The sequence below is a fragment of the Eumetopias jubatus genome, unplaced genomic scaffold, assembly GCF_037043125.1.
Source record: "Eumetopias jubatus isolate StellerSeaLion01/CBP00866 unplaced genomic scaffold, mEumJub1_p1.0 scaffold_16, whole genome shotgun sequence".
NCBI lineage: Eukaryota > Metazoa > Chordata > Mammalia > Carnivora > Otariidae > Eumetopias > Eumetopias jubatus.
The window spans coordinates 83,554,802-83,580,567 of NW_028274822.1; the positions used below are offsets into that span (position 1 = coordinate 83,554,802).

Here is a 25,766-nt window from a genome sequence, read left to right on the forward strand (position 1 = left end):
AAATAGTTTGTACAAGAAAGGCTGGGCTTAGTTATATCTTATTCATTGCTGGGACTTGCCGCTTTTCTGAAAAAAGCATCGGTGTTCTCGTTGCTTCCAATGATGACCGGTGAGTGGCATGTTCCTTGATCACTGCGGATGCTCTTATCTTTGCTCTTAATGAACTTAAATGTCTGCCGAATGCTGAGAAGACATTGGCAGGAAAGGACCAGAGTGGTTCCTTCCTTCCTTTGGGATAATCTGAGTCGCTGACTGTATTTATTGTTGCAGGTCTTAATCCACTACATCCGTACCCCCATGTGGCTGTACACGGTTGTTCATTTTTATTTAAGGGGTTCAGGTGACGTACCTCTAGGTATGTCATTAACCCTGTGAGGATGGAGCAGTGTCTTATGGTCTTACGGTCTCCTGTCCTTGTCTCTAGTGCAAGTTGGGGCACCTAGAAGGGTCTGGTATCCAGTGATAGACTGAGTCGATGTGAATGCAGAGTGGTCATTCTTTCTTCAAGGGCTCTTTCTTTTGCCCTTGTTCTGGACAAGAGCGGTGGGGCGTTCCAACACCAGCTCGCTGGCACGGCACCAGCTGGGAGTCCTACTTGTCAATCCTGCTCTGACGTTACATGGAGCCCGTGCAGGCCTCACAGTTAAATGGCAAGGTCCCAGCAAGGCTGCCTCCTCCTCAGATGCTAGCTAGCTGCGAGTGGGGTCCTCAGACTACCTGGACCCCCGCCCCAACTTGGCTACAAATTCAGGGGTTTCCATGGCCCCACTTTAGTTTCAATAACCTGCTGGAATGACTCACAGAACTCAGAAAAATGCCATTCTTACAATCACCATCTTATTATAAAGGATGTAAATGAACAGGCAGATGAAGAGATACACAGGAGGCGTGGGCTGGAAGAGTCTGGAGTGCAGAAGCCCCTTCCCCATGGAGTTCGGATGCGCCATCTTCACAACACATTGCTCTGTTCACCAACCAGGAAACTTTCCAAGCCTTGCTGTCCAGAGTCTTTATTGGTGTTTCATTACAAAGGCACCATTAATTAAATCACTGGCCATGGGCTTGAACTCAATCTGCGGCCTCCTCTGCTCTTGGGCGGTTGGGGGGATGGGGCTGAAAATTTCAACCCTCTCATCACATGCCTGGCATCGACGGCATGGCCAATCCCTCCTTTAAACTCTTACCAAAGGGCCCAAACCTCGTCAGCATAAACTCAGGGGTGGTTGGAAGAGGCTCCTGGGGAATGCAAAAGACTCCCCTATCAGGGAAATTCCAAGGGGTTCTGAAGCTCTGTGCCAGGAGCTGGGGGCAAAGACTAGATATACTCTTTATTCTATAACAGTTGGTGTAGTGGTGTATGCGGTGGTAATAAAACTTTAAGTGGATATTTGAGGTTAAAATACTTAAGACTTTCAAGTATCTCTGAAGTTTAAGCCACAGCATAAAGCCTTAAGATTTGGCAAGAAGACACTCATCATGGTGGTGGTGGGGGGCAGGGGGCGGGGAGGGAGGCTCAGGAGCAAAAGACCGTAGGCTATTATGTATGTGAGGCAACAATTATAATGCAAACCTTTGGAGAGTTTCAGGGGCTAAGAAGATGCAGGGGAGACCTTCAACTCAGCAGGTGCAGACTGGGTTTTGCGTGCGGAGGGAAAGAGACAGGAGGTGGCCAGGCGGAGGAGTGTGAGAGCCAGGTCATGGAATTATGGGAACCCAGGGGCAGGGAGAGGGCTTCCCGCTGGGACTACGGAGAGATCCCTCTGCTAAGGCTTGAAGGAAAAGGAAGGAGCTAATGGGAAGACACACGATGGTTGACAGAACGATGGCATCCGTGAAGCTGGATGAGAGCGGATGAGTCTGGTAAGGCGGGTCACTTGCCGAGCGAGAGTTCAGCAGGCTGATGCTATGAAGGACTTGGTGTTCTTGATTTTGAGGGGAGTCAAAGTAGTGAGAGGAGGAGTGGAGGAGAGTGGATCTGGTGGTGACAGCAAACGGAATCTTTAAAAACAGCTGCCAGATGACTTCTAGAAGTCTCTTCTAGCGTTACCGTTCCAGGGTCCTACGACTTCTGAATGAGAACATCTCATTGACAATAGGATGCATCCCCATACCACAACTGCCCGGTGTCTGCACTGTCTGGAGAGAAAGAAATAGATGTGCCAGAATAAGACGTATCCTAAGCAGTTAAAACCACTGGTTGGTTAAAAGAGTCAGAGAAAAAGAAGAAGGAAGGGTATCTGAGAGGGTTTGTATTACCAGGGACAACTTTTGGGTACTGGTTATAGTGCAGATCTGGAGAACTAAAGCAAACTCTAGGGTTGGGCGGTTCTTCTGAAGCTGGGTTCTCACCTGGGGCGATTTTGCTCCTGACAGGACATGAGGCCATGTCTCAAGACTTTTTTAATGGTCCCAACTGGGACAACTAAAGAAGGTGCAGCCAGAAAGGGCCGGTAATGCCCCAGGGGACATTTGGCAATGTCTGCAGACATTTCTGGTGGCCACAGTGGTGGGACTAGGCATGCCGCTCAGCACCCGATGCTGCCCAGGACAACCCCCGGCCCAAAGAACTAGACAACCTATATGCCAACAGTTCCCCCAGTGGAAAAAACCTGCTCATAGAGCTGTTGTGTAAGTCCTGGGTCACCTGCCTTAGGATTGCTTGTAATGGGAAGGAAAAAACAAAAAAACAAAACAAAACAAAAAAACCCACGCCTGTTTTGTTTTGTTCTCAGCTCCTGAGTTGGGCTATCTGTTATTTGTGGTGGAATGAATTCCAAGTTGCTACAACAGGAGAAGCTCTTTGATGTAAGCATGTCACGGGGGCATCTCCAGAGGACACTTCCTTTAGATTATTCTTACTGGCACTTTCCACGATCGTACAGGATATCCAGTCCCATCTTTGAAGCAGAAAGAGGACAACCATTCAGTAGCTTCTTTTGCTAGGAGATGCCAACACCATCGGTCTCCTCCACCCACATCACCGGTGGGGTCAGCTGGGTCCAAGATCACAGGCCTAAAGGAGAGTCAGAAGCATTACATGCTTTTTAAAACCAGTGGCCTCAGAATCAGGGGCCCATTCCACTCTTAGCACCAAAACAACACGTCCTGTGTTTTAGATGCCAGTAATTCACACAAAGATACAAATGTAGGGATCCGAAGGGGTACGTGCACCCCAATGTTTATAGCAGCAATGTCCACAATAGCCAAACCGTGGAAAGAGCCAAGATGTCCATCGACAGATGAATGGATAAAGAAGATGTGGTATATATACACAATGGAATATTATGCAGCCATCAAAAGGAATGAGATCTTGCCATTTGCAACGACGTGGATGGAACTGGAGGGTGTTATGCTGAGTGAAATAAGTCAATCAGAGAAAGACATGTATCATATGACCTCACTGATATGAGGAATTCTTAATCTCAGGAAACAAACTGAGTGTTGCTGAGTGGTGGGGGGTGGGAGGGATGGGGTGGCTGGGTGATAGACATTGGGGGGGTATGTGCTATGGTGAGCGCTGTGAATTGTGCAAGACTGTTGAATCACAGATCTGTACCTCTGCAACAAATAATGCAACATATGTTAAGAAAAAAAAAAAAGAAGATAGCAGGAGGGGAAGAATGAAGGGGAGTAAGTTGGAGGGGGAGACGAACCATGAGAGACGATGGACTCTGAAAAACAAACTGAGGGTTCTAGAGGGGAGGAGGGTGGGGGGGTGGGTTAGCCTGGTGATGGGTATTAAAGAGGGCACATTCTGCGTGGAGCACTGGGTGTTATGCACAAACAATGAATCATGGAACACTACATCAAGAAGTAATGATGTAATGTGTGGTGATTAACATAACAATAAAAAATTTTTAAAAAATAGATGCCAGTAATTCAAACGTACTGATAGAATACAAAGTGATTTCCTAGAATTCAATTATATTTGCCAATAGTATTTTGAAAGCTGCTCATTATCATACACGGGACAGCATAAGACAAACATCTCCCTCCTGTTAGGTCGACTGAAATATGCTGCATAATTTAATCAACTGTGATGTCACGTCGGCCACGCCCATGGTAGCCAGCCAACCTGTGGTATTTTGTTCTCTCTTTCTTCTCCTCTATTCTTTCTCAAAGCTTTTTTCTTTCCTCTCTTTCCTTTTCTTTTGTTTCCCTTGTTCTTCTGTTCCGCCGGGAGCACTGAATGGACACGCTAAGATTCCCCGCTATTCTTGAAGGATAGCGGTTTTGTGGGATGCGGTCTGAAAGGGTGGATAAAATCTGATCTAATAAATCTAATTCTCCTGTAGGACGAATCGGCCATGAAGGAATGATGTTGTTATTTCTCAGGGACACACTTCCGACTTCCACACCCCTAAGACCTGATAACGAATTCACGCTTTTCCTTCCAACCTACAAAGATGGAAGCAACCCAGGGACCTGTATCTTGGTCCTTCCTTCTCTATTCCTCCTGGATGACATTCTTTCCTGCCCCCTACCCCCCGGATTTCCTCCCTGGAGACTATGGGAGGTTCTGCTGGTTGGCACCTTTCCACCCCCACCCACCGCCATCCTCAGTTTCTCGTGGGGAATAATGAATCGCGACCCCAGGGAGGAGAATCCAGGTCGCTGGAATAGCATTGGAGGGAATCAGGTTAAGAAAAGGGGGTGGCAGGATTTGGGGCACCTGGTTCTCTGGATCTGGGTCAGTAGGAAGTTCCTCACAGTCTCATCCTCAAAGTTGTAATTGACCGTCCAGAAGACACAGAGCTGCTGATATTTTGTGATCAACTCCAGGACTGTCCGGAAACCTTCCGCGGTGTCGAAATTCTCTGCTCCACTCCCCTGCTCCCAGGAATAGATGGTGAGCAGCTCCAAGGCGTACTTTGGGGGCAGAGACCCCTTTTGCTTCAGTTTCCTTTCACACTGAGGGAAGAGGGGAACGTCAGACAGTACCAGTGAAGGCAGGGAGGTGCAGTGAGCTCAAAGAGTACAGCAGAGACCACACATTAACGGACGCTGGGGCCCCAGCGGGTAACTGAGGCACGAGACACAGTGCTGATGGGACTGGGCTGCTGGAGGTCTGAGCAGGTGCTCCCTTGGCAGCATGCAGATTTCCGGGTTGGGCTACGGCCATATAGGACTCCCTAGAGTTATACTACAGCAACCACTTACAAAACACCCACTGTGTGCTGACTGTGGGGCCAGGCATTTTACGTGTCATTCTTAATCCTCTGACAACGCCACCAAGCAGGCATAGATCGACGTTTCTGATGAAGACATGAGGCTTGAGGAGGGGAACTGACTCGCTCAAGGTCACACGGTAGCCCTGAGCTCTCTGAGCACCCTGGGGCTGCGGGTACGGCCGTTTCTCTGAGTTTCTGGGTTGGAAACCACAGAGCCCAGGGAACTGTAAACGGGAAGGAGACATCTCAGGAAAGAGCTGATGCTGTGCTGGATGTCTGCTGCATAGAGATACTCAGAAGGTCCCCTGTGTGCGAGACAGTGACGGAAGCAAAGGGAGGCTACCGGTTGCAGAAAATGCAGCCCCTGGTCCTGCCTGTAGCTGCAACCTGTCTTCCAAGGATGGCGTCTGTGTGTGCTAAGCATGGGCACTGAGCGGGGCGGGGGGGTGGGGTGGGCAGTGAGCCGTGCTGGTGACCTGTAGGCATGTACATTCCCAATTTCACCTGTCCTTGGTAGGCAGAATAACTTGGATTCCTGCTGACTTCTCGGGGGGTCAGAGCAAAGGCAAAATAAGCAGCTTTGATGGGAGGGGGTGCTCTATAGCTCACCCAACTTCACAGGTTTGGTGACGGGGACTCCACAGAGATATGCCGGATTAGTGGACAGAGTCCCGAAAGTGGCTCAGGCCCCAGCACGGCAGAGTGTGGGCACACGGAACACTTGATGGGAACCGGTTCCATGGGCACAGAGCACGATAAAAACAATTCCAGACAGCTGGAATGAGCACTGTCATACCTGTTTGTACCAGTGTTTCACCAGACGAATTAAATCCTTCAGTTTGGTGGGCCGGGAGACAACGAAGTTACACTGCAGTTCTGTGAAACAGGTGGAAAATTCTCCCCCCTCGGCGTCTGAGGATTTGTACAGATCGATGAGCTCAGCGTAGACCTTGGGGCTGGGTGGGGAGCCAGAATTCAGCTGACCTAGCATGGGGGAGATATTTAGTTTTTATGCTTTACTATGCATAAAAGTAACCGTTTTCAAATATTTTTGACCAATATAATTTAATTCTGGGAAATGATTTGGAATTCTAATAGTATATTTGAATGATTGATGTCTAAGATACTGGGAGTAATGAGATATTTGAAAAACTATATGGTCTATATGAGTAAGGGTGCTATTTTTAAAGTATTATCTAGATTTGCACTGTCTGATACGGTAGCCACCAAACAATGTGGTTATTTGCATTCAAATTAACTAAAGGGAAATAAAATAAAAAATTCAGTTCCTCAGTCCCACTAGCCACATTTCAAGCTCTTATTAGATATAGAACATTCCTATTATCACAGAAAGACCTTTTAGATAGCACTGATTGGGAGTTTGCTAACTATGGACGGTAGGCCAAATCTGGCCCACTTCTTGTTTTTGTAAATAAAGTTTTATTGGAACACTGCCATGCTCCTTCGTTAATGTATTGTCTATGGCTGCTTTCAGGTTACAATGGCAGAATCGAGTAGTTGTGACAGAAACTGTATGGTCCTCAAAGCTGAAAATACTTGCTACCTTGCCTTAACAACAACAACAAAAATTAGCTGACCTCCAATTTATACTGTTATTTCCTCTCTAGAGACACTAAGAACCATTTAGAGGGAAGGTATCAGAGTCTTCTTGATTCTGATTTGAAAAATGCCTGAAACAGTCTTGGTTTCTTTTAATATAACATTATGTATCTGTCATTCATGAACCGAATTTCCAAAGCAGATTGAAGGCACCCAGATTTCCTGTCTTTGCCTCAGAATTCTTCCCAGTCTGTTCTTTCATTTCCTTCACTAACACTTGTGGCATTTTATCTATAAATGTGTACAGAACTCCTGTGGACCCCATTCTTTGACAGGTATTGTGAGTGATACCACAGGAATATAAGAAGATAAGGAATATAGTCCTGGCCATCCTCGGGATCCTTAAGTGAGAAAGGAGAATGAACATGTCCACAGGTGTAAGGGATTGCTGCCATTACTCGTGCCACCTGCTGGAGTCACTAGACCCATGAGCCATTACTAGGTCACATGGCTTTCCTTCCACCCGCCTTGCCCCATCGCCCCAGAACCCGGCTTCCTCCTCTAGAAGTGAAGGTCTGGGGGCGGGGGGGGGTCTCACCTAGCGCGTTAAATGCAGGCAGCACATCAAAGTTCACACTTTCGTTGAGCACTTTGGATTTCAGAGAGAAGCTCAGCACCCTGGGAGCCTTCCATTTTGAAATCTCAAACTTCACTGCAAACTCTTTCTCCTGCTGACAGGCTACTAGCTGTTTATGGATTTCCTTGATGATACAGCATCTCTCGGCTTTTTGGGAGGTGTAGTTTTTAAGCGAGTCTGGGAACACGATGAGGTCAGCATCGGACCCAATCTTCAGAGCCGTGCCTTTGCCCATTGACCCTCCCTGGTGAAGAAAGGCAAGCGGAGATACAGCATTTTCTAGGTCCCAAGCCCCGAGCCCCCACGGGCTGGCGCCAGTGGGCTCATTAATGAGGTTGCCAAGGTTAGGGTTCCAGGTTAGGGTCCAGTTAGGGCTGAGTCCAAAGCAGAGCATTCAATTTTTCAAACGAACAGTTTGGTTCGAAAGGTTTTCTCATGCCCTTTGATGTGCTTATTAACACACAAGCAACTGATGGCTCGTTTCCAATTACCCACTTCTCATGTCAACTTCCTCAAGATTTCTCCCAAAGAGGATTTAGCTTTGTGTGAATTCCTGTGACCTGAGAGAAATCAAACTGGATGGAATCATTGTGTTGAAAGGTCCTCATCTGTCCCCTGAGTCATCTGTTTCCTCTAACAAGCTGGGGATCGTGGGACGAATATTCATGATTTAGGTACAGGGCTCTGCAAACTTTCCGCAGGGGGCCGGGTAGTAAGTGTGGGCCATGTATGTCCCTGCCACACAGGCTTCTCCATTTGCTCCTTCCCTTTCTGCTCTACCAACTCTGTTAGGCGCAGCTCCTTAGCTGACGGGCTGCTTCGAGGGCAGGTGGGGGAGAAAACGGTCCCAGGGCACCGTGCTGGGGGCTTTGCTCTGGGCACCAACCCTCATACTTGCTGCCCCGGGTGCCCCCAAAAAGCTCACTCGATTTTTATAGAGAACACGTTTGTTTTACCCGTGGGTAGTCAATGCCTGGCAGCGGGTTAGGGGCAAGGGGAGGGTGTTCTGTCCCCTGTAAACAGGTGCTCAAACCTGCTTCATTCATGCGGCTGGTCTGTGAGTGTCGGCTTTCACCGGCCGCTCCATGCCCCCTCCTCACATTCAGGGGACACCTCCCCTGTCACCCAGCAGACAACCCTTTATAACTTCAGGAAGACAGAAAGCAACGTCCTATGCGCTGGTGGTTCTCTTCCTATTTTCTTCTGTGATATGCCACCATACCTTTTCTTATTTTTTTACTGTCAGGTTAATGGGGGGGGGGGTCTCAGGAGGGAAGGGAGAAAACAAGCTTTGACAATTCTAACACTGACCATGAACTTAGCCTGTGACCATGAACTCACTCCAATGACCCTCAGTGAGACATTTTACTCTACTGGTACCGGTCCCCGGGTCTGTGACAGGGCAGCAGGCCCCCAGGTCTGCTGGCGCCGTATGGGCCCTTCCCTGCTCCCTCCTCCGGACCACGGGCACCTGGTTATCTGGTCGCTGACCAACAGATGGAGGGAAGCGGGTTAGCCCATGGCCTTGAGCCATGGACAAGAATGACCCAATCTGCCGAATCTTTAGCTTAGTTGGTGGGACTTATTGGGCTGTGGTCATTAAAACAAGAAAGAGGTCACTTTTTGGTTCAGTTCACACCGAGCTTGGAAGCTGCGGTGGTTTGAATGGTAGCCCCCCCCGCCCCCAGTGGATATGTCTGCTGGGAACGTGAGAACGTGACCTGACTTGGAAAAAGGGTCTTTGTGTAGATGTCATTGAGTGAGGGGTCTGTGGACCCTAAATCCAATGGCAGTTGTCCTTAGGAGACAAGAGAAAGAAGAGACCCGCAGAGGAGAGGTGAGGGGGAGACACAGGCAGAGATTGGGGGGGGTGTAGGTCCCAGGTCAAGGCCGCTAAGGGCCACGGCAGCCCCCAGAAGCTCATACAGAGCCAAAGCAATGCTGTTAAGGATGGAAGCAGTGTGCGGGCAACCCCGATGAGAGCCGGGGTCCTGGGTGCCCATCTCCCCCCGCTTCCCTCCCGCCCCCCTTGCCCTCCGTCCACTGGCAGGCACTGCAGGGCTCCGGGAACCACGGAGGAGAAAGGCCAGCGCTCACCTTCACAGTCTTCTGAACCTTTCTCGCTGAAGGGCGAAAGCAATTTTTTTGAAGGAATTTACAGATGAAGTCAACAGCTACCGCGATCTGGTCTAGGAATTTTTTGTCGGGCTGGAGAAAGTCCTTGATAAACTTGTCTAGAAGATGGCCCGGGGTGGCAAACAGTGGTGCTGGCTGGGAAGGTAGACGAGCACTCAGCGCTTGCCTTGACACGCCACGAGAACATTCGGGAGAGTTCAAGGTGGTGCCCAAGACCCTCGCCCCCCCAACCCCCCCCACCGGTCCCCTGCCCCAGAAACAAAAAATGTGAGTTGTTACTTCCTACCCCCAGGAGAGGTCTGACCCTTCCTGGGACTCGAAGCTGTTCTGGGTGTTGCCTTCTGTGGCTGGGAACCCTATAACATTTGTGCCCCCCCCACCCCCCGCCCCGCACCGCCACCAGTCTCCCATTACCCGCAGGGACTGCGGATTTCTGGAGAAATGATCACACGCGAGCCTTTTCAGGCTTTATCAGCTTCTGTTGCACACACGTGCCCATGGGGATTGGCTTCCCAGGGCTGCCCTAGCAACGTACCCCTGGGGGGCTTCCAGCGACAGAAATGTATTCTCTCATTGTTCCAGAGACTAAAGTCTGTGCTCAATGTGTCAGCAGAGCTGGGTGCCCTCTGAAGGCTCTAGGGCAGGAGACTTTCTTGCCCCTTCCAGCCTCTGGAGGCTCGAGCAACTCCTAGCCTTCACTGGCTTCGGGACATAGCACTCTGGCCACTGATGTGTCTGGGTCTCCGTGTGCCTTCTTATAAGGACACCAGCCACTGGAGTCAGAGGCCATGCTAATCCTGAATGACCTCATCTCACTTATGACGCCTGCAAAGACCCTACTTCTAAAGAAGGTCCCATTCTGAGGATCCAGGTGGACGTGAGTTTTGGGGGACACTATTCAACCCTCTATACCGTTCTCAGGGTGCTGAGGAGAGAGCCAGCCTGGGATCAGAGGGGCTGTGGGTTCAGTCTGAAGGGACACTTCTCTGCTCCAAAAGGCGTTGTGGAGGGTGGGACGTGCTACTTCCTTGCATCTGTGGTCACTTCCAGAAAGAAATCATATTCTGATCTCTAAATGGGGTCTGGCCTGCACAGAAGTGCAATTCTTTCCTCTTCAGTAGAAAAGCTCAGACTGTGGGGTCTGCTCCATGTCTCATGGGTCATGACGCCCCATGGGAGGCCCCTCCGCTCCCTGCCCCACCTGCTCACTCAGTCTACCCTAGAGGTCCCAGTCCGCGGAGGTGGAGGGGAGGTGACGCCCCCATCTCCCCACATGTCCGCGTCTTAATCTCCAGAACCTGTGCATATGTTTCCTTATATGGAACGTGGAACTTTCCAGATGTGGTTAAGCTAAGGATCTTGAGATGGGGGAATTATCCTGGATTATCCAGGTGTACCCAATGTCATCACAAGGGTCCTTAGAAGAGGGAGCATCAGAGTTATATAGAGAGATTGAAGGCTAGAAGCCTTAAATTAAATTAAATTAAATTTGTGTTTTTTTCAGCTTTGAAATTTGTGGTTTTTCTTTCCTCCTCCTTCCTTCCTCTCTTCCTTCCTTCCTCCCTTCTTTCCTTCCCTCCTTCCAACAGTAAGAGGAAGCAAACACACTGCTCTGTATAGGTACCACCCCTTTGCTGGCAAGCACGCACAAGGCGGGCCAGCTCTCCTTGGGGACGGGGGTGGGCTGGTCAGCTTAAAAGTTGAAGGTCAACCTAGGTTGCCTCCAGATGTTCACAGTGGACCTCACCGGGTGCTTGAAGGCAAATTCATTGCCAGTACTGCCCTTCCCACAGGGCTGAGTATCATGGGGGGCACGCGTGCGTGTGTGCGCGTGCCCTCCAGTGCCCAGATGCCCTGATGCAGCAGGTCATGGGCCTGAGTCGCCTCCAACAGCTCTCATGAGAGGGATGGCCTCCTAGTTCTGGAAACAGAGGTTGATTGGGTAGAAAAGGGAGCAAAAGCAGGGATCAAAAGATGGCTTAGGGGCAGCACGAGAACTAAATGCAGCAGGGGCTACTGGGCTGGGAAAAGCTGGCTATCAGAAACATTCTTTGGATAATTGGCAAGCTCTGGAAATGGACTGTAGCTGGAGGGTAATAACGTATTCATCTTACTCTCTGGAACTCGATCATTGCGTGTGGTTAGCTAAGAGAATGTCCTTATCTGGCAGCCAACTCCAATAGCTCCATATAAACAGCACTCACAACACTGATGACGATGATGATGGTGAGTATGTGTGCATACACACAGACCGGAACACAGCTAAAGAGGTCAAAGGTTAAACATTTGGGTGTCTAGGTCGATGCAGCGGTTCACTGAACCATTTTTACAACTTTTCTCTACGTTTGAAAATTTTCAGAATAAAGTTGGGGGGGGATATCTTTTAAAAGGCTGTTTTAGGAAGCCAGGAAAATTGAGGTCAGGGAGAAGAGACCAGAGTCCAGTGAAAGTCAGGAAAAGGAATGGGCATACCATGTTCCTTCTGGATCCAGGCAGGGAGCTCCCCACCCACAGGGTCCTTCCCGTCCAGGGGCCCAGGCATTTGGGAAGCTCACTTATAACCCATCTTTGCTCAGGTGACCCTCAACTTTCTGTGCCAAATGGAACGTAGATCCACCCTTAGCATACTTCGGATGTAAATTAGTCCCATGTCTGTGCAGTGTGGAATTTGGTTGTCCTCAAATGACACATTTGTCCCCCTGCCATCCCATGACCCCCAGAAAATGGAAAGGATTCAGTGGCCTAGACTGATAATGTTCTTGTTGAATCGTCCTTCTCCAACAAGCTCCGAGAGCGCAGGGGCATTCTGTGGGGGGTAGGTTGGCTTCTCCTTTGGGGGCTGGGAGGGGAAGCCGGCCTATCTGCCTCACAGCCGGCCCCTTGATCTGCGCTCCAGTTTGGGGACGGGGCAGCTGCCGTGCACTCGCCTGGGGCTCTGCTCCGTGCGGTCCGTCCCCACCTCTCCACCTGCTGTCTCTCCTGCAGCAATTAACTGAATTCTCTAGTCTGCGGGTGCCCTTCTCTCTTTGTTCAGTTTTGCTCTTTACCATCATTTTAACAGAAAAGGGTGGCCCCTAACGGTGTGTTATGGATTGAACCGTGTCCCCCTAAAGGATATGTTGAAGTCCCATCCTCCAGTACCTGTGAATGTGACCTTATTTGGACATAGGGCCTTTGTATGAGGTAATCAAGTGAAGATGAGACCATTGGGGTAAGTGCTAATCCAACGGGCCTGGCATCCTTATAAGAAGAGGAGGGAGACACGGAGACAGACACGCAAGGAGGGGAGACATTGCGAAGAGACGCCACAGAAGGCCATGTGACAACAGAGGCGGAGGTGAAAGGGATGTGGCCACATGCCAAGGAGCACACCAGCAACCCCCAGAAGCAAGGAAGTATCCTCCCCTGGAGCCTTCAGAGGGAGCCCAGCCCAGCCCACACCTTGACCTTGGACTTCTAGCCTCCAGATCTGTGAGAGAATACATTTCTGTTGCTGTGAGCCACCAGCGTGTATGACACTTTGCTCCCACAGCCCTAGAAAATCCACACATGGTGCTCTTGGCTAAGACCGGGTCTGGGTGTCAGGACGCCCTCCCTGCAGCATGACATGAGCTGTATTTGCAAAGCTCTCTCACCAGAACGTTCCACGATGGTCCAGGTGACTCATTCTGGCTGAGAGAAGACAACCACCTCTCAGCTTCTTGCTTTAGCTGTTGCCAACACGACCTATCTTTGCTCACATTATTGGTTGGGTCAGCTGGATCCAAGATTACTGGCCTATGAATTACATTAGATTAAAAGAAATCAGTTGGGCTGCGTGTGGAAGAAGAAATCCACGTTGGGGAAGGAGGACTGCACCGGGCGTCTGGTAACCCGGGCTCCAGCACCCGCGCTTCCTCTCGGTTGCTCAGGTGCTTTGTCTGAGATGGCTAGACCCTCTGCTCCTGGCCTCTCTGTTTCACAAAGATGTTCCATTAATAACGTAATAAAATAGCCCCTTCCTTCTATAAGGGGAAGCACCTCTCAAGTGTTTGGGGGACAACATATGACGACAGTCTGAAATGTGAAAAGCATTGGTCAGGTTCCCCTATTTCAGGCAGACCCCGCTCTGCCTCCCGCCACACACACCCCCCCCCCCCGCTGGTGTTCTTTTGGTGCATCCTTGGCTGGGAGGGACGGGGCTGAGCCCTTATGCTAAGGCACACAGCCTGGCTTGCAGGCGAACAGGTAAAGAGAGAGGGTGGAGGGAAGCTTGGTACCTCGATGACCGGAGCTGGCTCAGCAGAATGTTCCGGACTGTCTCGTTCTCAAAGTTGTAGTTGACTACCCAATAGACGCACAGCTGCTCCTGCTGTCTGATTAGCCCCAGGACAGTTCTGATGCCTTCTGCCATGTCAAAGTTTTCTGCTCTGCACCCCTGTTCCCAGGCATAGACTGTAAGCAGCTCCAGAGCATACATGGGCTGAGGGGGTAAATCTTTCAGCTTTTCCTGGCACTGTGGGAGAAGAAAGGGGTAGTGTCTAATCTGGGGACCCAGTTCCCCCCACCCCCGTGCCAGGGGCCTGAAATCAAGGAATCAGAAGTCTATAGGAAGTCACCACCCCCAACCAGTGACTAAAAGGATGCCATGCCTAAAATCCGATGGATTTTAGTATCAAGCATCGGCAAGGATGGGGAGCACCTGAAACCGTTGTACGTTGCTGATGGGAGTGTCATTAGGTACAACCATTTGGGAAAACTACTGTCGGCAGTACTTCCTAAAGTTAAATATATATTATTACAGATATTTAATATATTACATATATTTATGTAATGATATATATTTTATATACTATATAATAATATGGTATATAGTCTGCATATGTATTTATTATGTGCATACATATACATATATAAATATATCACGTATATATGTATAAATATGTATACATACATATTCAGATACCTTATAACCCAGCACTTCCACTCCTGTATATTTACCCAAGAGAAATGAGTGCTTAAACTCACAAAAAGACATGTAGGGGAATATCCATAGTACCCTAATTCGTAATAGCCCCAATTTGGACATGACCCAAATGTCCATTAGCAGAATGGATAAAGGTGTGGCATACCAAGACAAGAGAATCCTACAGAACGACGAAACACCACAACTACATGCAACAACAGAGACAGATCTCTCAGACGTCATGTTGAGGAAAAGAGGGCAGACAGAGTATGTCCGGTACCATTCCATTGATTTCAAGCTCAAAAACGAGGAGAGCTGATTGGTGGTGACAGACATTAGGATGGTGGTCGTTTGGGGGGAGTATTAACCGGGAAGGGGCTTGAGGCAGCTGCTGGGATGCAGGAAAGGTACCCTATTTTGATCTGGATGTTGCCAAAAAGGTTATAAAAATGCACTGAGCTGGGGGCACCTGGGTGGCTCAGTCGGTTAAGCATCTGACTCTTGACTCTTGATTTCGGCTCAGGTCATGATCTTGGGGTCCTGAGATGGAACTCTGTCCTCAGCGAGGCGTCTGCTTGAGAGTCTCTCTCTCCCTCTGCCTCCTTCCCCCTCACACTCTCCCTCTCTGTCTCAATAAATAAATGAAACCCTTAAAAAATTGCACTGAGCTCTATACTTAAGAGCGTCGTACTTTCCTGGCTGTGGATGATCTTGGTGAAGAGGAATTGGACGACAGCACTAGAAACATAGTTTGAAAATTACCTGTTGGTACCAGTGCTTTACCAAGAGGATCAAATCCTTCAGTTTTCTGGGACGGTTGTGAAAAAACCTCTGCTGGAGTTCTGCGAAGCAGACAGAGAACTCGCCGGGGCGGGCTTTTGTCATGTCCAAGGCTCTTTTGAGCTCTCGGTAGGTCTGGGAGCTGGGCTTCTCGCTTAGGCCTGGTGCAAAAGAGAAATGGAGAACCTGTGGTGTTTAGGCGGCCTGCCCCCGGGGAGCCAGCCGTGAAGCTCTGCTGGGGTTCAGCAGCGCACGTCAGTGGCTTCACCTGTAGGGGGACCGGTGTGTTCACCTAAAAGGTGAGGGACGGCGAGCCTCGCTTGATAATAAAATGGCCACTGCGAAAACCACATGGTGCTGGTCTTAGGCAAGATAAGCAGGAACGGAAGGATGGAAAACACAATTATAAATGAGGAGGGGGAGCTCTGAATTAGGAGGGAAAGGTGGCTTCTTGAACAAATGGTGTTGGCACGGCTGGCATATCCCTGGAAGAAAATAGGGTCCATAGATTGCATACGGTATATTCTGCTACGGAGCCCAGCTGGTGAGCGTTCTGTTTTGGAGAGTCAAGGGTACAGGGACTCTGAGGAGGCAGGTAAGGTGAAGGCAGGGTACTGGAGGCTGGGGTTTGGAGGACAGGGAGTAGGCATACTACCCTCAGAACTGGACCCTATGATGCCAGGTAGTGGTTCTCAAACTGGGTGCCAGTCGGAATCCTGCTGCACAGCTAATCTGGAGCATGGGCCCAGGAGGCTCTCAAGTCCAGATTAGCTTTGCAGGAGGTCTGACACCCAAGTGGAGAGAGCTCGGCCTCTCTTTTTTCACTAAGTTTCTCAGGGGATTCTGATCCCCACGGAAGTTTGAGAACCACTGGTGTGGGGCTAAAGAAGCATATGCCACGGAGGGGAGGGATGTCAATAGGGTCGCAGAATTTCCTCAGGATTTCCACTCTTGCTAGCGGAGCTCTACTGTTTACAAGCACACTTTACAAACACACAAACAAGAGGAGCCAGTAGCCAGCTTGTTCCTTTCATTCACTCCGACAGATTATTTAAGAATTCCCCAGTAGGTTACTTTTCCCAGAAAGCAATCCTTATAGGGTCCTTCCCCAGAGGGATTTCGGTTGGGAATGTGTAGTTCTAGCGCCACCTGGTGGCAGCGCCTGGATACCACATGCGAGGAAGAGCGTGTTTGTCGTTTTCACACCATCCTTGCATGTTAGGGTGAACCCAGCAGACGGCGCCCTGGCCCAGTCTCCAGCCACCATACTCCGAACAAGCGAGAACATAGGATTTCCTAAGAATTCTGAGTCACACGGGGTCTCTTCACCTTGACCCCAGACCTTGTGTGAGGTAGTCCTTATCATCCTAAAGGCCCCGTAAACTAGCCATTTCGAGTCTGATCTTAGAGGTGGCAAAAGTGGGTAAGTGGTGGGACCAGGATAGGAACTGAGGGCTGCCTACCTTCCAAACCAGTGCACTTTTCTCTATCTTGGTTGCCTTCCTGTGAATGTGAGTCACCGAGGTGTGTGTGTGTGTGTGTGTGTGTGTGTGTGTGTGTGTGTCTTCATCTTTTCTTTTTAAAGATTTTATTTATTTGAGAGAGAGAGAGAGAATGAGAGATAGAGAGCACGAGAGGGAAGAGGGTCAGAGGGAGAAGCAGACTCCTTGCTGAGCAGGGAGCCCGATGCGGGACTCGATCCTGAGACTTCAGGATCATGACCTGAGCCGAAGGCAGTTGCTTAACCAATTGAGCCACCCAGGCGTCCTGTGTGTCTTCGTCTTAAAGGCATCCCAGCTTCGGGTTTAGAAGATCTGGGCTTTTTATTCTAGTTCTATCAGTAACTGGCCGTGTGTCTCTGGGACATTCCTTTCCTTCAGTTTTCCTGTTTGCTTAATGAGGGGTTTAACAGCTCTGGCATTTAAGTTTGTGATTACATGCACCTGTGCTTGAGACTACACTGTCACTAGGCTGAGCTTTATCCTTCCTTCTTATCTACCATCCATCCATCCATCCATCCTTCCTTCCAACCAGTCTGTCATATCCATTCATCCTTTCTTCCTTCCTGCCTTCCTGCCTTCCTTCCTTCTGTCCAACCATTCACCCATCCAATCTATCACCCATCCATCCATCCATCCATCTGTCCATTTGTCCATTCAACTAACCATCCATTCCTCCAACCAGTTGCCCATGGGAAGGGCAACCAGTTGCCTTGATGTTGACCTAGTCAGAAGGCAGATTCCAAATGCCTGCCCCAGCTGAACTTTTCGCAGATGTTTGCCCCATCCTCTTCTCACCAACAGTTATTCTAGTCTAAGTCCCCAGGGGGTGGTGTGTGGACCAGCAGCAGCAGAGTCCGTGGCCCTGCCCCAATCTCCTGAATCAGAACCTGCATTTTATCAAGGTTCCCTGGTGATTTGTATGCATGTCATAGTTTGAGAAACTCTGCTCTAGATTCTGGAATCTAGGACATTTTCTCCAAAGTCAGTTAGGAGGTGGGGGAAATGTTCTAGAGAAGAGAGTAGGCCTAGGGCAGGAGGGACCTCCTCTCTTGAAGGTATGTGGTCCCTGGCTTTGGAACATACCAGTGGTGTGTATCCCATCCCCAGCCTCGAGGACCCCCATGGCTATCTGCTACCCCTTTCTTCGGCTTTGCTCTCTCAGCACACCTCTCCAGACCAGCGCTCTCCACACACCCAGGAGCAACTCACCCAGAGCGTTGTAGGCAGGCAGCACTGCAAAAGTGATACTCTGCCATTTTGTGGATAGCCGGAGGGTGAGCCCACCGTGGAACCTTTCGGTCTCCATTTTGGCCGGCGGCTTCTTTGTGAGCTGATAGTCTTTCAGACACTGCCAGATGTTGTCGAGGATTTTATCTTGTTTTTTTTTCTGATCCTGGAAACATTCAAGGTCACTGACAAAGATGACAATCGTCCCATCGGAGTTGCCCCTCAACATGGTTTTCCTGCCATAGGAGCCGCCCTGCCAGTGACAGAGACGTAGATGTGAGACTCTGGACCCTTTGGGGTCCCCGGATGCCCCAGCAGGCCATAGTATTTCTCAAATCAAGCCAAAGCCTCAAATGGCGCCAGGCGTCCATTTGTCCACCCAAAGACCTGAATCAGGATGGTCGTAGCAGCCCCTCTCATACGAGCCTCTGACTGGAGGCAGCTCCAATGGCCATCAGCAATAGAGTGGACAAATGTGGTGTCTTCGCACACTGGAGAACTATCCAGCGTTGAAAGGGTAAAGAGATGCCTGCACACAACAACATCCATTTCATAAACAGGATGGGGTCCAAGAAGCCATACAACAAAGCCGCACTGTGCATGATTTCATTTATATCCAGCCGCCAACCTGTCTGGTTTTCCCAGGACATTCCCAGTTTTAGCACAGAAAACCCCTCGGTTCTGGGCAGACCAGCATGGGGTTGGTCACCCTACAATTACGCCAAGGTAAAAACAAACAAACAAACAAACAAACAAAAAACAAAAAACGGCAAAACGAATCTACGCTGTCAGAAGTCTGCAGAGTGGTTAGGGGAGGGTTGGGGGTAGGGACTGGATCGTGGGTCCCGGGGCTCTTGGGGCCGGGAAGGTTTCCTTTCTCCATCTGGGTGTAGGTGACACAGGTGTGTTGTTTGTGAAAATCTATTGGGATGTACACTTAGATCAGTGCCCTTTTCCTATGTTTTATTTTAATTAGGAAAAAGTGAACCATATCGAGAGGCGGGATGGCCTCGTGGTTCGGCGCGTGTGCTCCCAAGCAGACTATGGCCCCATACCAAGAACATTATATACTTAAGCCTCATTACAGTCTGGGATTATTCTTCCTCTCTCATTTTACAGATTCAGAGACTGAAGCACAGAGAGGTTAAGCAACCTGCCCCCGGGTGCACAGTAGTCCAGGCAGAGCTGCTCCTAAACCCGTGCTCCATCACCTCCCTTGAGGGTGGGGAGGGCAAGAGGATGTCTTGTGCACCCAAAGCCTGTCACCCGGGAGGCACTCAGCACCACGTCACTCCTCCTTCCAGTGGCCATGGAACTCCAGGCTCCCAGAAGCCCTGACCCCCAGCCGTCCACTCACGTTCACCACACTCATCGTGTGGGGGATCTGGTCCGTCTCCTGCAGCACGGCACAGATGGCGTTCACCGTGTCATCGATCTGCATCTGACACTCTCCATAGGGCCTCAGGGAGTTCTGGATCAGCTCATCCAGCTTCTCGGGCTGCACGGAGTACAGATGTGATGCCCAGCTCCCCATTGCTCCTGGCGGCCGTGGTGACGGCTAACTGGACAAGGAAGGGAAAGGAGAAGGAACCACTCCCTTGCCTGGAGCCAGGAAACTAAAACTCACATTCAAGAACCAGGAAACTGCAAATCACCAGGCGAGAGCCTAGAAACCGAAACTCACAGAATGCTCCCAGCTGACTTCCTCGTAGAGAATTCTGCCCACCCCTGCAGGGTGGGCAGCTGGCCAGTCCGCTCCTCCCTGGGCGTCCTTTTTTTTTTTTTTTTTTTAAGATTTTATTTATTTATTTGAGAGAGAGAGAGCACAAGCAGGGGGAGTGGGAGAGGGAGAAGCAGGCTTCCTGCCGAGCAGGGAGCCCGATGTGGGACTCAGTCCCAGGACCCTGGGATCATGACCTGAGTCGAAGGCAGACGCTTAACAACCGAGCCACCCAGGCGCCCCATCCCCGGGTGTCCTTGCATTTAGACTCTGGAGCCCCCTTAGGACGGCTTGATCCATGCTAGTGTGTCCTTGAACACATCGCCTGCTCTCTTTGTGCTTCAACTTCCCCATCTGTGAAATGGCATAACAATGGTACCTTTCTCATAGGGTTCACGTTAGAACAGGGAGGGGACACTTAGCAAATGCTATTTAAGAAGTTGTTAAGCAAATCATCTTTTTACAGGGGACTGAGGTCATCTTTCGAGGCTCTTTCCCTTTTCCCCTTGTCAAAAAACAAAATTCAATGGCATAAATTTGAAGATCTTTTTGGCTTCATTAAGTGCTTCATAAGTTGGGCAGCATCCCTCCTAGAAAGTAGAAAGAGCTCCAGAAGTTGTTACACAATGGAAGGCTTTTATAGGAAGGAGGCGGAGCAAGAAGCTGTTAACAGGAAAAGAAAGAACTGTTTCAGGCCAGGACATGTTTTTGGAGCCAAGGGACTGGGCTGGCAGAGTGTTTATCCAGCAGATGACATCACTAGTGCTGATGGGGAAATCTCAGGCTGACTCTTCAAAGGTCACGTTCCAGGCATATGTCAAAACTGTAATGAAGTCTCGGTTTGCTGTCATGGGGGGCATTTGGGGCTTGGTTTTTCCTTTTTAACACCCTTGTCTCCAGGGCCTGGGAAGTCAGAGTCGATGAGAGCAGCAAGGAGAAAAGGACCCAGAGAGGGGACTGATCTGCTCAGGGACACACAGAAAGGCAAAATCTGAGCCAGACTCAGGTTCTAGTTCTGCCGGTGCGTGATGTGGGACACAAAGGCAGAAGGAAATGTAGATAAAATTAAATTCCTTCTAACCTGAAGCCTGACAAATACTTGAGGCAGGTGGAATATAACATTCCTCCAGGAAACTCCTGTCTTAACGCTAACGCTTTGCTAGAGGGAAAAACTACCTTAGCTTGACAATGGCAAGGCCTCCAGGATGCTGTGAGTCTTCTTCAGCACTGGAAAATCCTTTTGGAACGTCCCTTGGCTTCAGTTTCCCCAACCCCAAAGTATATAATCAGTTGCCCTTCACAATCCTGGGGTAGCAGCTCTTTCCGCCCAGGGGTTCTGTCCCCATGCTTTTATAAAACCACCGTTTTTGCACCAAAGACCTCTCGAGAATTCTTTCTTGGCCGTCGGCTCCGGACCCCACCAAACACACCAACATTCCACAACACAGCACTGGGCACATACAAGTCCCAGAGTGTCAGAAGGCGGGAGCTTCTTTGTGCCCAGTTCCTCAGCATGCTTGTCGATACTTGTGAGGCCTCAGCAGGCACCTACCCAGCCCAGCAAGGGTGGGACACTGGCCCAGGAGTGCACAGGCCAGAGGGGATGTGCAAGTCCATCCAGAGCTCTATGAAAATGAAACCCCCAGAGGGCTCCCACCAGCTGCCTCTGTCTAGCAATAAAAAATAATACAGAAGGCAAAAAAAATCCCCGAGATGTGGGAAGAACAGGGCCCTTCTCTGCCTGCCCTTCTCTGTGATGATTAATTTTGTATGTCAACTTGGCTGAGCCATGGTACCCAGATATTTGGTCAAACATTATTCTAGATCTTTCTGTGAAGGCGTCCCCCCCCAGGTGAGATTAACATTTCAATCAGTAGACTTTGAATAAAGCAGAATACTCTTTATAACACAGGTGGGCCTTGTCCAATCAGTTGAAGGCCTCAAAAGAAAAAACACTGTCGTCTCCTGAGGAAGAAGGAAATCCACCAGCAGATGCCACCCCCCCCCCAACTGAATTTGGACCTGCTAGCCTTAAAAACAGCACGAGCCAATTCCTGAATTGGATCTATACATCCCATTGTTTCTGTTTCTCCGGAGAATCTTAACTACCACATCCACCCAGTAAGGGTCTTTCCTTGTCCTTAGGCCTGTTCCTGCCACATCTAGAGGTAGGCTGGTCAGGGGCCAGCAGTCTCCTTTTCCGGAGGAGAACAGGAACGCAGGCAGAAAGAGGTGGGAAGTCACATAGCTTGTAGGTTGTCTGGCTAGGTTCTAACTCCTCATGACCCGATCCCAAAGTCCAAGCTTTATCATTTTTTTAAAAACATTTTATTTTGAAATAATTTGAAACCCTGAGAAAATGTGCAAGATGAGTATAAAGAAGTCTCTTATGCCCTTCCCCCAGAATATTTTACCACATTGGTTCCTCATTCTCTCCACGTGGGAGAGAGGTCTCCCAGGACCCTGGGATCACAACCTGAGCCAAAGGCAGACACTTAACCAACTGAGCTACCCAGGTGCCCCATCTCTCTCTCTTTTTCTAAAAAATAGACTTTGTATTTTAAAGTAAAATTAAGCAGAAGGCCTAGAGATTTCCCAGAGACCCCCTGCCCTCCTACGCACAGCCTCCCCCACTATCAACATCCCCTTCCCCCAGACTGGAACGTTTGTTAGAACTGATGAACCCATATTGACACGTCAAAATCGCCCAGACCCCTTTCCTCCTAAATACTTCAATATGTATCCCCTAAGCACATGGATATCTTGTTACAGAAACACAGAGCAGTGATGTGATTTAGAACTTTAACCTTGATACAATGCTATCATTTCCTATAGCACTTACAAAGAATAGATCCTTATATTCAATTTTTAAATAGTTATTCTAATGCTGATCTTTATCGCCTCCTCCCCCCACCCCCACCCCCACCCCCGCCCCCACCCCCACCCCCACCCCCGCCCCCACCCCCACCCCCGCCTCCTCCCCCCACCCCCACCCCCGCCCCCACGCCCCGCCTCCTCCCCCCGCCCCCACCCCCGCCCCCACGCCCGCCTCCTCCCCCCGCCCCCGCCCCCACCCCCTCCCCCACCCCGCTCTAGGATCATATGTTTTCTGGAGTTGTCATGGGTCACAGACAGGATCCCTGGGAAGCACTGGGGAAGGGATGGTGTCATTTTGGGGGAAAGTTCCCTGTGTCCTAATGATCTGTCTTCTAAGTGTTTTGATGGTGCAAATTGACTAATTCCCTGGTTTGCGGCCCATTTAGTCTGCTCCTAGGGACACCCTATTTTATGACCAGCTCTTTAACTCTCTGGGGCTCAGGGGCTCAGGGCCTCCCGGCTGCCCCCTCGACCCTACCCCTCAAAGGAAATTGTGTCCACCTGATGGGTCAGTGTTGTCTCATGGCTGATATTATTTCAAGGTCCCACCAACCCCAGTGCTATTCAGGGGACCATGATGTCTTCTATGGAGGGGGCCACTCGAGCTTCGTAGTGATGCTGGGTCTGCTCACTAGCCTATTCCTCATAGCCTCGGTAAAGGTGTCTTCTCTGCTTTTCCTTGGGAGATAATTTGATGGCTCTTCTGGCCTTATGTGGCATATCCACCCCCTCAAGCCCACCTCTCTGACCTTTGAGCCCCACCTTCCCCCATCCTTCAGGCAATATTGTCATTCGGATCTCACTCAGCACAGCTCTTAACCTTTTCCATTTTTCTAGAAGCTCTGCTAGCAGCAAGCTTGCACCTCCTGGGCTCCTGGACTGCGTATGAAGTCCTGAATTCCAGGAGAGACTTCCAAATCAATAAACTCTTCCTCATCCGGTCTTACACAGCAGCCCGTTGATCAAGCACCCTTGGGTCCACTCCCACTCATACCCACCTGGCTATTGTTGGTACACGCTGGCTGGGTTGTCCGGCCGTTTGGGGTACAGGTCCATCTTTCCCTTATTCGGCCCAGCATCCCTGGCTGGATTATTCTGGGACTTAACCCTAGTCCTACTCACCGGGCAGGAGGGGAAGTGGGTGCAGGTCATGGGGGCAGGGGATGATTTATAGATGAGAGGCCTCTGCAGGGTCTCCTTGTAAGGCGGGAGGTGCTAGTTTTTAACGGGAGGGGTGCAGCTCAGAGGGTTCAGAGGAATCTGGGGGCTCAAGCTCTTCGGGGCCTCCACCCCTTATGTCCCCCGGCTGTGTGTCAGAGTCCCATTCTTCCCCAGGCAGCGTCTTGACCCTAGTCCGCAGACCTGATTACCCACTGAGCGGGGGGCTATCGTCAAAATGACAGGTAATGGCAAGTGTTGGGGAGGATGTGGAGAACCCCCACTCATTGCTGGAGGTGGTGTGAGTGGTATAGTGCTACGGAACACAGTAGGGTGGGTCGTCATGGTTAAATACAGACTTATCATATAAGCCAGCAATTCCACTCCTGGGTATATACACCCAAGAGAAATGAAAATATGTTTGCATAAAATCATATACCAACATTCATAGTGTACTCTCATAATGGCCAAAAAGTGGAAACAGTCCAAACACCCACCAATGGATGACTGGGTAAACACAATGTGGTCTCTCCATTCAGTGGAATATTGTCCAGTAATAAGGGTTGAAGCACGGAGGTAGAAGCCGCAACATGGATGCACCTTGAACACGTGATGCTGACTGAAAGAAGCCGGACACAAAAGGACAAATACGGTGTGATCCCATTTGTATGAGTTGTCGATGACAGAGACAGAAGCAGATCAGTGGTGGCCAGGGATTAGGGGGGAAGGTGTGGTGGGAATGCAGAGTGACTGCTGATGGGATTCAGGTTTCTTTTGGGGCTGATGAAAATGATCTGGAATTAGGATAATGGATGCCCCTTGTGACATGGCTCACCTGGTCAATATCCTAAATATGAACTTTGTGACTATCCCCACACCGCTGAGTTGTACACTTTAAAAAAGTCGAAATTCACAGTGTGTGAATTACATCTCAACTGCAGTCTTTTTTAATTTAAAATTAAATTGACAAATTAAAAAAAAAAACCATTGTGCGCATGCTGCATTTCTGGACTGGGTCCTCATTCCCCTCTGCCTTCTGGCTGCTGGAGATGGAGCCTCTTTGTGTGCTCTGGCACACAAGAAGGCCCCCTGGCTCTCTGCTTAGCTTGCAATTGCTGATTGATCACATTTAGATTTTCGTTATTTTTTAGCCTCTAAGGCTCTTGCTTCCTGGTAAGTATTTTTTTTTTTTAAAGATTTTATTTATTTATTTGAGAGAGGGAAACAGAGACAGAGAGCACGAGCAGGAGGACCAGCAGAGGGAGAGGGAGAAGCAGACTCTTGGCTGAGCAGGGAGCTCGACATGGGGCTTGATCCCAGGACCCGGAGATCATGACCTGAGCTGAAGGCAGACACTTAACCAACTGAACCACCCAGGCGCCCCCTCCCCCAGTAAGTTTTAATACTGGCTGGGGTTACTCCCTCCTTGGAGCTCTTTTTTTTTTTTTTTTTTTTTAATTTTCTGAACTTTCCTTGGCACATGTATGTTTCCATGAGACCTTTAGTATCAGTTTGTCTAGTTCCGGGGAAAGTGCTTGTGGGCATTTTTGTGAGTATCTTTAGGATCATTAAATGTATAAATCAAGTTGGAACTGACATCTATCTAAGAGTGTGGCTATATCAGGAAGCCCTCAAAAGTGACAGTGGGGTACTATGTCCATGCAAGGGTAGCCATTGTCAGAGACCAAGGAGCTAGAGTAAAATAAATCCCCACTGGGATCAGCCCCACCCAGGTGACATGTCCTCCTTACTCCTACCTCCTGGGGCTACCCCATTTCCCACCATCTCACAATTCCCCTCATTCGAGTCACTTTAGGGGGGAGGCCTAGAGTCCGTGTCATGAAGATAGGAGTTACTGAATTGAGACCCACCACCAGTTCCTCCCAGGACGAGCAAGGCCAAGGCCGGGCCCCCACCTGCTGCTGGGTGCTTGGCGGGGCAGGTCTCTGCTGCCCACAAGTGTCTGCCCTGAGCTCTTGGAACTGGCCAACCCCAAAGGTGTAACTTGGGGTCCTGAGAGTCCCACCCCCGGATACGCAGGCAGTCAGGGAGG

The 25,766-nt window shown here is 49.8% G+C and overlaps 1 protein-coding gene across 1 annotated transcript; it reads right to left on the reverse strand.

Annotated features, from left to right (window-relative positions):
- Window positions 1-815: 815 nt before the first annotated feature.
- Window positions 816-19,610, reverse strand: OAS2 (2'-5'-oligoadenylate synthetase 2). Its single transcript, XM_028116417.2, is given in 12 exon segments — window positions 816-2,051; window positions 2,053-2,136; window positions 2,860-3,013; window positions 4,673-4,911; window positions 5,968-6,155; window positions 7,330-7,612; window positions 9,466-9,639; window positions 13,140-13,281; window positions 13,764-13,999; window positions 15,212-15,390; window positions 17,941-18,211; window positions 19,316-19,610. Coding segments are annotated over 12 exon segments (2,154 nt in total). The 5' UTR covers window positions 19,493-19,610; the 3' UTR covers window positions 816-2,024.
- Window positions 19,611-25,766: the final 6,156 nt, after the last annotated feature.